At 39.6% G+C, this 16,974-nt stretch overlaps 1 protein-coding gene across 1 annotated transcript in view; it reads left to right on the forward strand.

The window, feature by feature from the left end:
* Positions 1 to 6,999: 6,999 nt before the first annotated feature.
* The window catches only part of pth2ra (parathyroid hormone 2 receptor a), a 105,690-nt gene continuing 95,715 nt past the window's right edge, over positions 7,000 to 16,974 (forward strand). Inside the window, exon 1 of the mRNA XM_084724196.1 lies at positions 7,000 to 7,089. Coding sequence (XP_084580322.1) covers positions 7,003 to 7,089 — 87 coding nt within the window. The 5' untranslated portion in view covers positions 7,000 to 7,002. The remainder of the gene's footprint in view (positions 7,090 to 16,974) is intronic.

The following is a 16,974-nucleotide window of genomic DNA, read 5'->3' on the forward strand; positions in this document are numbered from 1 at the left end:
AAGTTAACAATATTTGGTCGTGCTTTATATTACAGTACACTAATAAAATGTGACAAGTACTTTGTATCAAATTAGACAAAAATTGGAAATGTTTTTTATTAGACAGTAATCAAACACAGCTATACCCTAATTAGACACCATACACCCAATGGTACACTAATAAAAGTGGTACTTTGTATCAAACTGGAAGTCATGTTACCTGCTCTCACAGTGAACTCTGCTGTCAGACACGTTTTGTATAACCCAAACTTATTTTACAATTGCATGTTATGAAAGTTTGGTGGTGCAATGTCAGTTCTTTCACTGCATGTTTTCAGCGCTGTCTGTTTTGAGGAGGAGGAGAGCGAGAGGGAGGGGGGAGCGAGAGCGGTGCAGGCAGAGGCAGCAGGAGAGAAAAAATGTAGGAAAGTTACAGCGGCAGTTCACTGATGCCAAAAATGAAACATATGCATGTCCTAATGAGATGCAATGATATGCTAGTGCTGCATCAATTTCTTTCCCGATTCATATTCAGCTTTTTCCCGCCACAGGTCTGAACGGATGCACTTGTATCTTACACATTAAAGGCCAATAAATTGTTACACCCTTAAAAAATACTATACAACCATACCTGATTTAGTATACAGTTACATGATGTCTGATTGAATACAGTCACCTACTGGCCAACACAGCTCATGTTTTTTGGTGAGAGCCTATGTATCTATGCACTGAGCCTGTCTTACAAATGAGCTGCTGTTCGCAACCATGCTCTGCGCTCCTTATAGGCTAGAATTTGCATGCATGACATGTGAAAATTATACTAACCAAGGAGGAACAGATACATGCAGATAGCCATATGTATTTTAGCTGGATAGAAACTCAACTAAAGCTTAAACCTTTACTAAATTTGTGTTAAATCAATGTTCCAGGTTGCATTCCCTGCAGAGTGGACGAATCCTGCTGATATGTCTCAGGGATGTTGAGAACTACACTGACCACATGCTGATAAGATGGCCTCATGATGGCACATACATATAAAAAGAAAACATTCATGTTATAACTGCAACGTGCTACATTTAAGGCGACTCTCCCCTGCTGGTTTCTCAACTATTCAGGTGTCACCAGGGTGGATAGGTTGAACCCGCCCAGGCCGCCACCTCAGCGCTGTAAGTGGATGACCTTTTCCACTAATTGGGCAGAGGAAAAACAAGCACTTGGGTGTAAAATCATGTTAATCACAGCCTATCAACATGCCTTTTGTGATAGAGAGTGCATCTCTTCCCATCTCTGTGAATGTGTATTCAGAAATTGCTGGCTAGTAAATGTACCTTTTTTTAAACTCTTATTTGCTGTCTGTCCTCTCTATTGTTACACTGCTAACATAAGGTTTATTTTACACCAATTAAACGCTGTCACACGACTGTCAAACCGGCAGCTGCATGTAATCAACAGTTACCATCTGAGAACAGGGTGCACAGTGTGTTTCTGATGTATGCACTAAGTGGATTAGCTCACTGATGAGTCACAAAGCAGACTCTGCCAATGTGTGCGTTGGGCTACATGCTGGGCAACATACTGTAATTAGAGATCCATGCTCAATAAACAGCTCCAGACCTTTTAGGGACGAAGTGAACAGGGATGTTTCTTTCACACAGAATTACTGTTTGGGAAGTGTGACAATAATTTGTGCTAATAAATGAGGTGTCATCTGCTCTCATACCTTCTTTAATCACAACCTGACTAAAGCACAAATGTGAGTCCATGAAATAAAGGCTGGCAGGCTCTCAGCAGGGCTTCTTCATCCTGCCTTTTCTGCACCATGGATACCTCCTTCAGCAGCACGTTCTCTAAAAATATTGTAAAAAATATTGCCAAGCCTGAGCATAATATGAGCCATGCTATTCAGTTACAAGTTTTATAGAATGTTATGAATATTTGGGTAAAAGCAGATCAATTCTAGGGCTGGGTGATATGGCTTATAAATAATATAATGATATTTTTAGGCATAACTGAAATATACAATTTCAAAAACCCAATTCCACAATTGCATGTTATGAAAGTTTGGTGATGCAACATGGTACAATGTCACATGTCTTATAAATAATATAATGATAATATCTAATACAAATAATATAATGATATTTTTAGGCGTAAAACCCTTACATTACTTTCATTTTTAATCTCATAGCATTATGCCAGATTAACTCCATCTACTTCTTGAAAATGCCCATTTAAACAAGACATAATAGTTGACATGTCTTTCACTAAAACTCGGCAGTCCTTGTTCTTTGTTTCAACATGTACTGAAAAACTTGCCAACTATAAACTCGAAGAGTTTGAAAAGACTTCTGAAAGCCTCTCACATCTAAATACAATGTGTCACAAGTCATAGAGGTTTGGTCACAGAGGAAGATTTTGCAAAGACTGGGGTCAACATTTTCAAAACTACAAATAGATTCCTTTTGAAATGATTTCCCATCATGCTCCTGGTTAAAAATTTACAAGAAGAGTCCTACAGTGGAGCAGAAACAGAGGCAGATTTTGGCTGCAACTGAACCTTGTGTGTTGTGAGAATGACTTAATTCACAGATTGACTATTTGGCCTGAATATACTAGCAATATTCCCATTCCATATTTATTTCTGACACAAGGGACATGCAGCCTGCATCCCAGCAGCCAGTGTTGCCATCTCTTTTACAATGAATGTAGTTAGCACTAGCTGTAAAAGTCGCTAAAAGTGGCAAGATGAAATCATATGCCATTGTGCATTCATTTGCATCAAGCTTAAGGGTTAGTCTTAGTTTTTAGTCTTTAGTCTTTAGTCTAGTCCCAACTCTCTTATTTATTATGCCAAGATGCCTGTTTCACATTTTTCCCATGGGAAAACACTGAATTTGGGAAAACTGCTTTTAGTTTTTGTGCTGCACAGACACTCGGTACAACAAACATTAAAACTAAACACGCTTGTACCCTTAGGTCAGTTTAAACTAGAACTTTTTAACTGTGTTCTGTTGTGGTCTATTTGTTTCTCTTGTTATGTTTTTTATGTATATATATCAAATTTGTACCTTGGAGGAGCAGACAGATCCATCAGCATGGCTCTCTATGCTTCTCTGACCAACCTTGAACAGAGGGAAACTATGTGAAAATGTTTTTTTTATTGACCCACCTCTCTCCAAGCCTGGTCCTCAGTACAGGCACACCTCCTCTATTCTCTCTACACATTCAAACTGCACTCCCACACACCTCTCAAACAATAACAGTGAATTTTCAGATGACACAACGGTGGTGGCATTGATCTCAATTGTAGATGAGACAGCAAACAGAGATGAAGTCTGCAAACTGGCAGCGTGGTGTACAGAAAACAATCTAGCATTGAACATAACAAAAAAAGAATTACCTCACATCTTGTTGCAAAGACCTGCAAAATATTGTCTGGCTGCTATCTTCATTCTCCCATTTTTAATAATCTTAACCTCCAATTGGGGTGCAAACCAATTTCATTTCCTCCATGAAGCAGTAAAAGGGTGCACACTCTTTGTGGCCTTTATGGGCCTCCAGGCCTCAGCCATTCCAAGACATCAAGAAACATTTTAATCTACTTGACACACCATTCTTTTTCTATCTTCAACTCTGCACAGCGATGCACACTTATCGTATGCCTTGTAACATACCTTTTCCACACACATCCATTTCATTCCAGCCCCACTGGACTGTAAACATACAAGTATCTTCCAGGAACCCCGGCCATCAAGTTATTCATTTTGATTTGATACACAGAACATATTTCACTCCCTGCACGCTGCATAAAATGAAAGCTTTGCCATCACCAGTCTGCACCGTCTGCAATCAGAATGCAGGGTTGCAGTGTTCTGGAAGAGGGTTTCAGAGATGCAATCAAGCATATTGTCCAAAACAATTCCTTATCTACCAGATGTCCTGTCTTAATGACAGCTCTGACTGGGAACTCGGCATTTCAGCAGGCAAAATATATCACATTGGAAAAAAGATATTACTACAGTTAAATCCTTATCTTATCCTCGATCTATCGCCATGCAACCACATCCTATATGTTTAAATACCAATACAAAATTATCACAAAAAACAAGCAAAAAACACCCCGAAAGAAGTGGTCATACACTTCAGGAGACATGATGAGGACCGCTCTCCTTTAAGCACGACAGGGGTAAAAGTCGAGAGGGTTTCCACCTTCAAGTTTCTAGAAATCCACATCACAGAGGACCTCAGATGGAGACTAAACTCTACAGCCCTGGTAAAAAAAAATAAGGCTCAACAGCGGCTCTACAAACACTTAGAAAAACCAACCTGTCTGCAAAGCTGCTGGTGCCTTTCGAGCACTGCTCTGTAGAGGGTGTACTGACGTGGTGTATTAGAGTACGGTATGCTAACTGTTCAACAGCAGCAGACAGAAGAGCTCTCCAGAGTCATAAAAACAGGCCAGAAAATAATTGGAGTTCCCCTTCCCTCGCTGGATCTTCAGATCACGCCTCCTCTGCAGAGCGAGCAGCATTGTGAGAGATGAAAGTCACTGTAACACCACCTCATCTCTCTGCTGTCATCTGGAAGGTGCTTCGGGGTGTTAAAGACCAGCACTTCCAGGCTCAGAAACAACTTGTACCCCAGAGACATCATTGAACTGAACCATCCCCCCCAACATACTCACAACAAACCTCAATACAGGACTAACAACTCTAACAGTATCTCCATACAATGAGGAATGTGCAATAACTGTTGAACAACTGTGCAAAAAGCATTTACAACTGGGAAAGCAGTCTACTACATCACTTTCTAACTTTGAAAAATGTTCTACTACAGTACAATAACTGTCTGAAATTGTGAAATAACTTTCAAAACTTTAACCATTTACAATAGATTTGATAGTACCCTCAGAAATGCACCTCTTTTTTTATACTACAGACCTCTTTCTTATCTTTTAATCCTTTTTAGTATGATGCACCTCTTCTATGACTTCTTTTTAAAATTCTTTCAATTTTATTGTCAGAAGTGGCAAAAGTATGCACATTCACATTCTTGATTCTGATTAAAGTATAAGTACTGATTCATCTTTACAGCAAAAGTGAAAAAAGTACAGGCTCTGAAATGCAAAGTACAAAAGCAAAAAGTTTCCCTCTGTGTAAATCTAAGTGGACCTCATCTTTTCTCTGAAGTTGAGTTTCACTCCCATTTACACCAATTCCATCTTGTAACAGCCATCGTGCCTGGTATGTAAATAATCTATAATTCCCCTCAAATGCATCAACGCTAAAGTCACAAACCTGTTCTGAAAATGTAAATAAAAATAAGTCAGGAAATGCATACTATGGAACAATTGACTTTTTCTCTGAGACATGCTGCTAAAAAAATGTGAAACATACTGGAAAAACTAGAAATCTTACTTGAGTCTGAAATAATTTGCTTATGTATTTATTCAGACATATTCAGACTTTATTCAGACTTTTTATTTCCTTCAGGGGAGGAGACCAGAGGCAGTTGTAACATTTTGCACATTTTCCTTCATCACTCACAAACTATTTGAAAAACAATAATCATCTTTTGACATATGTGACACTGTTAAAAAAAAAAGCCAGCACCACTCAGACTATTCCACCCCTCCCTCTTGGAGTGGTATGTTCCATCTTCCCACTGCAGCTCATAAAGATGATGGGAGAGTTTTTTGAGTTCCAGTTGGGAAGCTAATTAAGTGTTATTAACAGGTGTTACTGCCTTTGTATTCGTTTTGTGGGTCCACTGAACTGTAGTTTAAGTCACTTATTCAAATATTTTCATATATATTCATTGCCTGTGGAGACAACTGTTGTTCCCTTTCATTTTGGCTAACCAATAACATAGAGATAAAATTGATTTAAGTTTCATTCCAGTCATCTTTTAGGCAGCAGAAGAAAAATACAGAGCATCAAAAAAGTTAGTTTCATACCTCAAAATTAGTTTTTGTTGAAAAACTCTAAAGATGAAATGATCCTGCTCCTGTTTCTCAGGCAGAGAGGGAATCCTACTGCGCATGTGCTGCGTAAATATCATCACCCCAGACTGTGTCTGAATGGAGGAATTTCCTTCTAACCATAAGAAAGTAGTTCTGGTAGATTCTACCTTAGAGAGAAAATAGTTCCTACACGAAGCTGCTCACAACAAGGTCTGTGAATCTTCTTGAGTAACTGATTTTTGGAAAAAGACACTGCTGTTGAGTTTTTCAAATGCATCTTTTGGTGCTTTGATCACAACAAGCTGAGTGCTATTTAGTTCCATTATAGTGAAGAGAAAACACTAAAACAAACAAGATGGATAAAAAGCATACCAGGTAAGAGGAAAAATATGTATTTTTGTTTTTGTAATTAACTGTCCCTTTAATTTTTGCATGTAAGAAATGATTCTGTTTAATAATGTGTTCATGGCATATGGCACACTTACAGTGAACCTACTCGACACCTGCGCTCAGCTGATTAAAATATATTTCAATTTACAGCATATCTCAGAAAACATCTGTCACAAGTGACGCACGGCAATCGATAAGTGCCCGGTCCCCTTTGCAAACAGCGCATGCCATGAATTAATGCGTAAGGGAGAGAGAAATTCTCAGTCACAGATCACATGGTGGCGACGAGTAGCTGCAAGGCATCTAGAGGTAGGCAGCTTTTACGCACCGTCTGTCCTCTCTGTCACATCTCAGACTGACCGAAGTCCCTGGTGCCAACGTGAATCCGGGACTTTCCCTCTGCAGAGGCGGCGGCATTTCTGAGAAGTCATTTTTTAGGACGCCGTCTGAGCAAATTACAGCTGGAACTGGATGGGAAAACCACGTGGAATTTGTGATGTGATGAAGTCCAGCGCCGCGTCCATTCCGGAGCTCAGTTCTGGAAAAGAACTTCGGATGAAACTTTGAAATAATGAGAAGCTCAGAGGGGAAGTTTATCTCGAGCATAAGGTTTATCTCGAGCATAAGGTTGCTTGAACTCAAATGAAGGTTATTGTTTTACGTTGCTGGAGATGAAAGCAGATCGACGGAGTATGAACTTGTTCGTGTGGATATTAGTCTTGAACTTTTTCTTATGCTGGACTTTGGTTTACGCACAGGTAAGGAAACATTTCGCAGACAGGGCAAAGCGCTTTGGTACTGTGACAGTCGCTGCTGAAGTCCTATTTTTGCATGATAACAAACTCCTCTTTAACCTGTTAAAATGGCCTTAATATAGCAGCCTGATATTATTGTTGAAAAATCTCCAGTTTACAAGGATTATTCTCACATTATCCAAAGAGATAATTCTGTAAAAAGAAATCCTTCCTTCCTCAGTGTTCCAGGGTTGCTGAGGTATTTGCCCTCTTGATACAACAGGAAGAAGCACTGACTAATGATTGTCACATTCTGACAGCAAAAAGCCTGTGCGCAGCGCAAAGTGTCTCTACAGTTCGAACCTGTTGATCTGTCCAGCCTTGTGTTTTTTCTTAGTATCGATCGTCAAAGAAAGTCTCCCTGCGTTCATGATAAGCCTGACTCTTGAGGTGCTGCTTGTTCCTTATTGAGGAATTGCATCACGTCACACTCAGCCTACATTACATTCTTTACGGACCACTTCATTATCTGATCAGGTCTGCCACATGGTAGAAGTCTTTTATTGAACGTAGAACGTAGAACGCCTGCACCTCCTCCACCATTTCAAGGCACATAGATGCCAATTAATTTTCTTGCATGTTGGCCAGCTTGTATGGCACTATGTGGCATTTTCGGAATGGCACCTTCGAGTGCATTTGATCACATTTAAAAACACTTTTTTACATTTTGTCCTCTGAGAGGGCACATTTTCACATTTGGTCCACTGTTATGGCACCCTAGAGAGCACTCTTTACATATCTTGTCTCCTTGAACAGCCCCTTAGATGGCACCTTTTCACATTTTGTCCTCTTGGACGGCACCCTAAAGGGCACTTTTGCACTGTTTTTTCCAAACACAAGCACCAAGGAGGCACTCAGTCCAACAATAGTGCTGAGAGATGGTATTTATGATTATTGTGTTAATTTGAATGGCCAGGATTACTTATGTCTAGTTATTAACAACAATTAATGTCAAAAGCAATAACTCAAAATAATGATTTAATATCTCAAAATATTAGTGTATGCAGATCTGTTTCTTACTGTTAACAGAGACTCCAGTCTGTAGTTTAGTTCATACACCTCACTGATTCACCACACAGAAACACCAGACACTTTATATTACAGTAACTCTTCTGTCCATATTCTCTCTCTCTCTCTCTCTCTCTCTCTCTGTCTCTGTCTCTCTCTGTCTCTCTCTCTCTCTCTCTGTCTCTCTCTCTCTCTCTCTCTCTCTCTCTCTCTCTCTCTGCTGTGAGTGCCCCTCTGGCACTTGGTGTCCTGTGCACAGTGCAGGTGAAAGACTGCACCATGAAGCACTAAAATTATGTCTATCATAGGCTTGCAGGGTTTTTCATGACCGAAATGTGAACCTGGAAAGTGATTGTTATAGTTGTGTCACACTTTTGAATAGAGAGCATTATCAGCACCATGGACAGCGCCTCCAGCATCAGCACCACGACAGATACTGAATGAGTGTGTAACAGAGGGGACACTCAATCTGCTTTGCCTGGGGCCACTTTTGCAAAATGAAAGGAGGCCAGGGGCCAGTGAATAAACAAACATTAATAACATTATTTAGCAGATAAAATTAATCATTAAAAGGCCCATTGACTTTTTAACTGAACTTAATTTACATGAACTTGGTGCAAAGATTAACTGATAAATCTGATATTTTACTGCATTTAATAATTGCAACTTTATTTGTAAATTCTTTAGTAACATTTGAAAGAGTTTATACAACATTAAACATATCTGGAACTTCTTGTGTCATGCAATTATTGAAATATCAGAATGATTCCTAAACATAAACCATACACTCAAATTGTGCTCCTCATCAGCTAGTAGTCGTCTTCTCCTGCTGAGCTCACCATCGTCTGACACCCATCACACAAAGACCAGCCTTCTTTGTTACTAACAGTCTCATTTGTCCCATCATATAAAATGGCACATCTGTGTCTCCATCCTGGGAAAAAGGGTGCGAATCATTTCATTTTAATTGTCAATTAGAAAATGGTTGGAGAGCCACCTGGCACCTTACTGGGGGATTTGACAGATTTGGCCTGTGGGCTGCAAGTTAAGTATCACTGGGATTCAATGTTGAAGAAATTACAAGGACTCACAACATTGTGAAGCCATGCAACAGTACAATAATGAATAATTTTGGCAATATGGTAGTTTAAACATTGTTGTTTTTCTATTTTTTTTTTTTTTTACATTTTTTTTGAGTAGGATGAGTAGGAGCAGGTCAGTTGTGGTTTGTAAATACAACATTCAAAGTTGGCTCCTCCTCTCCACCTCAGTGGCTCCTTCTGGAACTGGAGGACGTGCCCTCTTCTATCCATAGACGGTGGTCTTAGTTGGTGGCAGGCGAGGTGGGAGGAGCTGGAGGACTCACTTATTCAGTACATTAGTGGACTGAACCACTGGACGTCACCCGTTGGTTTGTGGAGCTTTGAAGCCTCGAGTTTGGTATTACAAGAGTTGGCAATCTTGGTTTTTCGGAAACAGAGCAGGCACGGTACCAACGAGAGAGTGGAACTGGCGGGTGATGTACTGTGACTTGGGCGGTGCTTGATGTGGCTCGTCTGGTCAGCAGGAAAAAATGGCAGCCTGCCTGGTTGTGATCTTTCTCATATTCCAACTAAACAGTCAGTAAAATATGTTTCTGAAAACATTTAAAGCAAGAAATAGACAATGTAGTAACAAAATATTGATCCATACGTGATCAGCACTGCCTAGTTTTAAAATTTGATCTTGAGTTTTGGGAGGATCCTTTTGAAAATCTCGTGACAGAAAATATTTTAACCCAAACCACTGTCTGTCTCTGGCCATAGCCAGGTGTTTTTACATTATAAAGCATAATTCAGGGTTCAACATCAGTGGTTTTTTTCACTTGCCCAGTTGGACAAGTGGCTCAGAAATCTAGTTCCCCAAACTCAATTTTTACTTTCTACTGTATTGCTTTGACAGTTCATACTGATATTCATTTTGATATGATAATAAACTGAGAAATGCAGGAAATCTCCATATCTGAGAGGCTGAAAATAGCATTTTCTATAATTTTTCATGAAAAATTACTTTAATGACTAATCAAACCAAAATGGTTTAGTAGTGTCTGAAGATTCTCAGTAATCAAGGTCATGATATTCATTAAGGTTTATTGTAGCCAACTGGACGTGCTTAGATTCTTGAAGATGTTTCGCCTCTCGTCCAAGAGGCTTCTTCTTCAGTTCGAACTGACTTGGGTTAAAAAAAAGAAAGCTATCTTGTAGCAGCAGTGGTGGTATAATGTTCTGTGCTCTGTGTGTTCAGTACTTAGTCATGGGGGGTTGCAGGGGCTTTGTCCAGCTGTAGGATGAATAACAGGGAGTGGGTGTTAGCTGATAGTTGTGCTTCCTTTACTGGTGTCTGTAGGGCAGGGTTGGCTGTTACTGTCTTCAGATGTTTCAGCGCGATTGTTTGGTGTTGCAGAAATACCATTAAATGAAATGAAATTATATTCTGAAAATGTGGACTCTGTTCTCTTTCTACACAGTGCGGCCAAACACTGAGCTGAAAAAGGAAGTATATACCAACACATGTGGACAATTATTCTGGAAAAAATCACTGAAGAGAAAAAGATATGGAGGAAGAACCTTCTGTAACCATTCATGTTGTTTATTAGATAGCCTAGATCTTCCCACGACTGTGCTCGGAGGAGAAGCAAAGCACTCTGACAGCCTCTCTGCCCCCAGCAGCAGGATCAGCACTTTAAAATGCATGAAGTTGGTGATTTGCAGGTGGGGTTGTGGTTGGGTCATTGATTACCACTTGTTTTTGTGGATCGGGTGGTGCTGATCGGCTCTCATAACAGGTTGGGTGGGTGCGGGTCTTTAAAAAACCCTGACCCATGAATCACTAATCGCTGTTTGTGTTAATTAAGCCACCCTTTACTACAAGAGACGTAGAGAACAGGTCGGTTTTAGCTCCACTTCCTACGTTACTTTATGGTGTTTACTGCTTAATTTATGTGAATTATTAATGTTAAAATACCCTCTGCTCCCTAGCGAGTGGACAGACTGTTAAACTTTTTACAGTAAAAACCATAAAACACCTGCTTTTAGAATGGAGTTTAATTACATCATCAAGGAAGCGTTGAAAAGTGTTGTGCTTATTTGTGAATTATTTCAAAAGTGGAGTCGGCCTCCATTAAACACATATTTTCCATTACAAATATTATGTGGAAATAATTTCAAGGGGTTTATCCTCTAATTACATTTTGAAATTTTTCAGTGGATTAACAGGTTAAATTTTTGAAAGTAATGTGACGCATTGTGCTGCAACTCCAACAGCTCCTCTGTGGAACTCATTCCCACTGTGGGTTTAACGCATCCAACAGATACTTGCATTTGCCCTCATTGCATGTCTGCTGTTATCTAACTAGTCAAATGAGATGGTGCATGTATTTACATAGCTTTTTCAAATAATGTTCTGCTTGTTCTTCTTATCTGAGTAGGGTGGCAGTTGTTCTCTGATTTTGGTTTTCTTATGTATATTCCTTTAGATGTGTCACTGATGAAAGTCTCCTTCCTGATCATGCATGAAAGACAGTTGCCTCCGGAACGTATACTTCTAACACTAGTCATGTCCTTGACTCACGTCTGAACACACAGACATGAAACACACATGGGCCAAAGCATCGCCTCGTCTACGTCTTTGAGATGATATCTGTGGTTTGCCTGCAGGCATTAACATTTCCATATGAATACAGCCAGAATTCTCAGTGAGGGAGGAGAAATGTGCTTTCAAATCAATTTTTATTTGTGTGAAATAAGACAGTAAATGTCCATACTACATAATATATGAATGCAGGGTATTTTTGATATGCCTGGAGGGTATCTGTGATAATGACGGTGGTCAGCATGTGTGGAAAGAACAAATACAGTTTGACCTTTAGCTGACTGTTATTTCCTTAAATATGTATTAGTGTTCACAGAATACACACATATGGTAGGCATTGTGCAATCAGTTGTAAAAATGCTGAAATTATGAATTTATTTTGTCTTTTATGGTAATGAGCTTTCCTCTCACTTGATTTATGGCCTCCGTAAACAGTTTCCTGATGAGTTTATGGTCTCAATCGCTAGTTTCAAGTCTTCTTCAATGCAGCATGATGTTTATTTTGTAAATTATGGTCACATTTAGAGTAAGATGAGTGACAGGTCATTCTCAGCAAGTCCATCCAGTGCAACACACAGGGCAAGATTAATTTATGACTTTCTTGTTTAAAATGTTTTTAGAAACATAATTTAGTGACTGTTTAGCTGTAAAGGGGTCAGGTCGTGTCTAGAGGGGAAGCTAAGATTTGTGAAACTCTTGTGAGAATTATATGCGTTATTTGTTAACAAACCAAAAAACTTGGTTACAGTTAGGGACAAAATTAACCTGACAGGCCAGATGGTTTGTTACATAGAAACATCTGGGAAGTCACAACATCTGTCACGTCTAACTTCATGGCCAACTTCAACCAATCAGATCAACTCACTGAACCAAAGCTGAAGCAGGCCGGAAGTAGAGAGATGAAAGCCTTCAGTGTCGTTCTTTGTTCTTTCAGAAAAGAAATGCTCTCCAGTTCTGATATAACTGATGCTCTCACCGTATCTACACTAACCTCTTAAGGAGTCGCCACTGTTTGTTCGAGATGAGTCATTTCCATGGACGCTTCTTGCTGTTAGAACACTTAAAACCACACCCGTTCCTGCCAGTGGTCTCTCCGAGAACGCTGATTGACTCACACCACCTTTGATGCAGATGCAAACAGATAACTTGAAGCCTGGATTGATTCTTGCATGATCTCATAATCTTGCTAATCCATTTTATGGTTAAAATTATGGTTAAAATATTTGCTTTTGCAAGATCTTTCGTCAGTCTGTGATCCTTCCAGACACGACCAGGCAGCCACTATTGTGTTATCGGTTCTCACTTGACATATCTTCAGAAACCCATTTAAGTGACTGGGAGGCTGTCATGATTTCCTGCTGAATGGACGAGCCAAACTCAAGGACACGTAGTACGTCACACGGTAGTGCACATGCTCTGGTTCCAAAAAAACAACATGGCAGCTCAAAAAATGGCAAAATCTAGGTTTCAGAACAGTTGTTCACAAACCAGTGGATGTTGTCACACTAGCTCTATCCACTAATACAGTATACTGTCAATGTTTACTTTAGGCAGCTAATTTGACAAATGTATTTCCATGACGCAGAGGCAAGGCTGGTGAATTAAAAAGGAGGACGATTGAAAAATCAAAAAGCTTGTTTCCTGTGACTACACTCAGTGGATCACTGTAAAGAAACAATAGCTTCTCTCATCTTTTTCTGCAACCCTGTCTCCTGAAAATTAAGTTTATATGGTTTTCCATAAGAAGTTTTGGACAAATTGCAGTAGCTTATGTTCCCCATTTTTTCCATTCGATTGAGTGCTGCTTTCTTGTGCTGCAGGAGCCACAGGGAGATGGTTGGGGTGGATGGTGGGCGTATAAAGCACAGGCTTTGATTCTGGAGACCGGGCTGTGCGTAATGTGATTGTGGTTAGCTGCAGGTTGTAGCTTTCATTCTAAATGTTGAAGAAATAAAATTGTGCTTCAAGTCAAGGCTGACTTTTTCAGTATTTGAGTGTCAAGTGGCCTTCTTTGGTATCTTTAAAGGTGCAATATGTAACAATTGTGTATCCAAATAGTGAGTTGGAACTATAGATGGTATCTTAAATAGGGATGCTCCTGGCGACTAATTTCCGTGTAGATTAAACGCAAAATTTAATTTAGACTAGTCAACTAGTCTAACAGCAAGAAAACACTCAGAACGCAGTTAAAGTTGAGCACAATTAATGAATTTATAATGTTTAACACGGTCTGGAAAAATACTCTGTGTATTAAGATTCATTTTTCATTTTAAATGCTGCTGAAATGCAATAAAGACACTGCACATTAACCTAAAAAACATGACAACTCACTAAACACTTCATCTTTTCAGACTGAAGAGGATCACAGTGTCCGCGTGTAAACGACCCGGAGCTGACGTTAGCTGCCAGCCTGCTACACAGTGTGGCTAACGTTAGCAGCAGCAGCAGCTGCTCTTCTTGCAGGTTAATGTCCATGTCTGTGTGGAAAGTGGTCGCATGTTGCTCCAGTCAAGTGATTATATATTCTGCCACAGTCTTACAAGCTGTCATCTGTACGACTTTGCTGATAAAAATAGGGATTGCGTGGGCCACTGGGCCATACGCACTGACGGCGTGAGGGGCTGCCGTCTGACGGTGCCACAGCCCCGACCAGTGGTGGGCAGCTGCACAACATCTTAGAGGCAACAGTTAACTGGCGTTGTGCATGAATAAAATTTTGATAATTAGTTCAATTGACTAGTATTTCTGGTGCCGACTATGGTAGTGACATTTAATCGTGTAGTCAACTAATCACGCACATCCCTAATATTGAATAGGTTGAAATCCTATTTAATATACAGTTTATGTTTGAAGCAAATTGTTTCTGTCCTCCTGAGACTTGAGGAGGCCCAGGCAAGCTCCAACAACACTGCAGGAGTGCAAGACAAAATCAACATCATAATTGGACAATAGCAAGCGACTATAAGTCCTACATTGTAAGTTCTCTGAAGTTTGAGTTCAGTGACTGCCCGACATACTGCCTGCAAGACCCCATTACCATACTGCTCAATTTAACTGATATAAACATCTACACCTACTCACTCATATTCTGCAATAATTTGAACAATTGTTAACATGAAATGAGTAAACAAAAACACAAGTTATGGGCTGGAATAGAAATTTCAAAAGGAGGACATATTGTTGGCATTAGTTGTTGTCTTTAATGACATATCATGTTCATTTTATGATTTTTTTTTATTACAGTAAACATATTATGGATTTCTCCTGTGACTTATTCAGGCTTTCCCCGAGCATTTCTAAACCTTAAATGCATCTCTTCCATGTGACGTCAGGTACCTGTCCTCCTGCTGGGTATAAAAAGATGCCCGCAAATTGTCTGATGCAGCGGGACGGGATGGAACGTGTGCAGCAGGAGATAATGTCAGAGGAGGCAGAGACGTGTCGTTAATCTCCATGACCAAACCTTAATAAGTTCATGTTACTTATCGAGTCCTCACAGAACAGTTACACGTTCCAATGTTTACTGTGGAACCACAAAAGAAAAGCTCCTGTCAACATCCAAGACAAATTTAAGGACACACATTCAGGTATTTCCCGAAGTTCATACAACCATCGCTAGCTAAGCTAATCATCACAACTCAGTCAGCAAACACCAACAGCTAGCAAGGCGCTAGCTAGCAACATGTCCTCTGGCAGCAAACTGTGTGTGTGTGTGTGTGTGTGTGTGTGTGTGTGTGTGTGTGTGTGTGTGTGCGCGCACGTCTTTGTGAAGGGAATTTAGGCAGGAAGAGGTAAGAAAAATGAAAAGACAGGAGAAGCTTTGGGTTATGTTGGTTGAAATATTACTTGTGCAGGTTTTTTTTTTTTTACAAACTTCTCTACAAAACCAAATTGTTGTGGTCAATTTAAATAAATAATTTGATATTTGTGTAAATGGCTCCTAGTACAGAAGGGGGTAGTAAATACACTACTAAACAGACAGACAGATACATAGATACTTTATTTTTACTTAAAAAATAGCTTTGATGTAGTTAAGCTACTTTTGTCATTTTATTGTAGCTACATTTCTCTGGTGTATAACTTCAGTGTAGTGAAGCTTCATTTAATGTTGAACAGCTTGTAGCTGAGCTCACTACATTTTCCAAGTAGCTTTCCCAACACTGCCCATTCTTATGCATGTATGCATGTCTTAACAGTGGAGCAAGAGTCTGAAAAAGATGTGATTTGTTGGCTAAATGGTCTGTCAGAAATCTAATATTGCACAGTTCTATGAACTTGACATGGTACTAAAAACAAAATGTGAATCACCTCGACAGGCTCAGAGGTCGTGACAGCATGAATCCATAATCTATTCAAATTTTCAATACATGCATCATGGATGTGAAATAACTGGAATAATTGCTGTCTGCAGACAAGTAGAGACGGTACAGTACAGAGACTTTGACGTTATGCCTTCAAGACTATAACAATGTCTGATTTTAGCAATTAATGAAAAAAAAACAACAAAAAAAACATCTTGTTTGTTAACACTCCTGCATCTGTTAACTGACCTGATATTACAGAGCTGGCAGACGGAGCACATGCACTCTTCTCTCACATGTGGCCACAAAGGAGAGTCGTGAGTTTGGTGTTGCAGCTGATCAGCCTCCAGGCTCTGACAAAGTGTCCTGGACCTCAGCAGATAAGCAGGTCCCATGTGAATAAAAGAAACAAAAGAAAGAAAGAGAAAAAACTCTTTGGAAACAATGAAAAAGGAAAAAGTCACCAAGGTAAAGACTAATTTCAAAACCAGTAGATAAAACATAAAATGCATAGACATACCAAATAAAAAACTTTTCTCTAGATCAGTGATTTTCCAGGTTTTTTTGAGTTGCATACCCCCAGAATGATGATGATCAGGTTGGTCGTTGATCGTGAACTCCACCTCTGTCTGCCAGACGGACACAGCTATTTTGAAAATCAATTGATCGGTTTGAGTAATTTTTTTGAGGGAAAAAAAGTTAAATACCTCAGATTTCAGCTATTTATATGTGCAAAGTTGTTGAGTTGTGTGTTTGTAAATTCACAGAATAAAATGGGATTAGAGCAGCACAAACTGGATGCATCACGTTGTCACGGGAACCTCAGTTTGGTGATGCAGAGTAAATTTTTCCTGTTTGCTTTACATCATGTTTGTTTTTTAGGCCTGATCCTGATTCGCTGCCAAGTCAG

Source organism: Lutjanus erythropterus, chromosome 8, assembly GCF_056507025.1.
Source record: "Lutjanus erythropterus isolate fLutEry1 chromosome 8, fLutEry1.hap2, whole genome shotgun sequence".
Lineage (NCBI taxonomy): Eukaryota > Metazoa > Chordata > Actinopteri > Lutjaniformes > Lutjanidae > Lutjanus > Lutjanus erythropterus.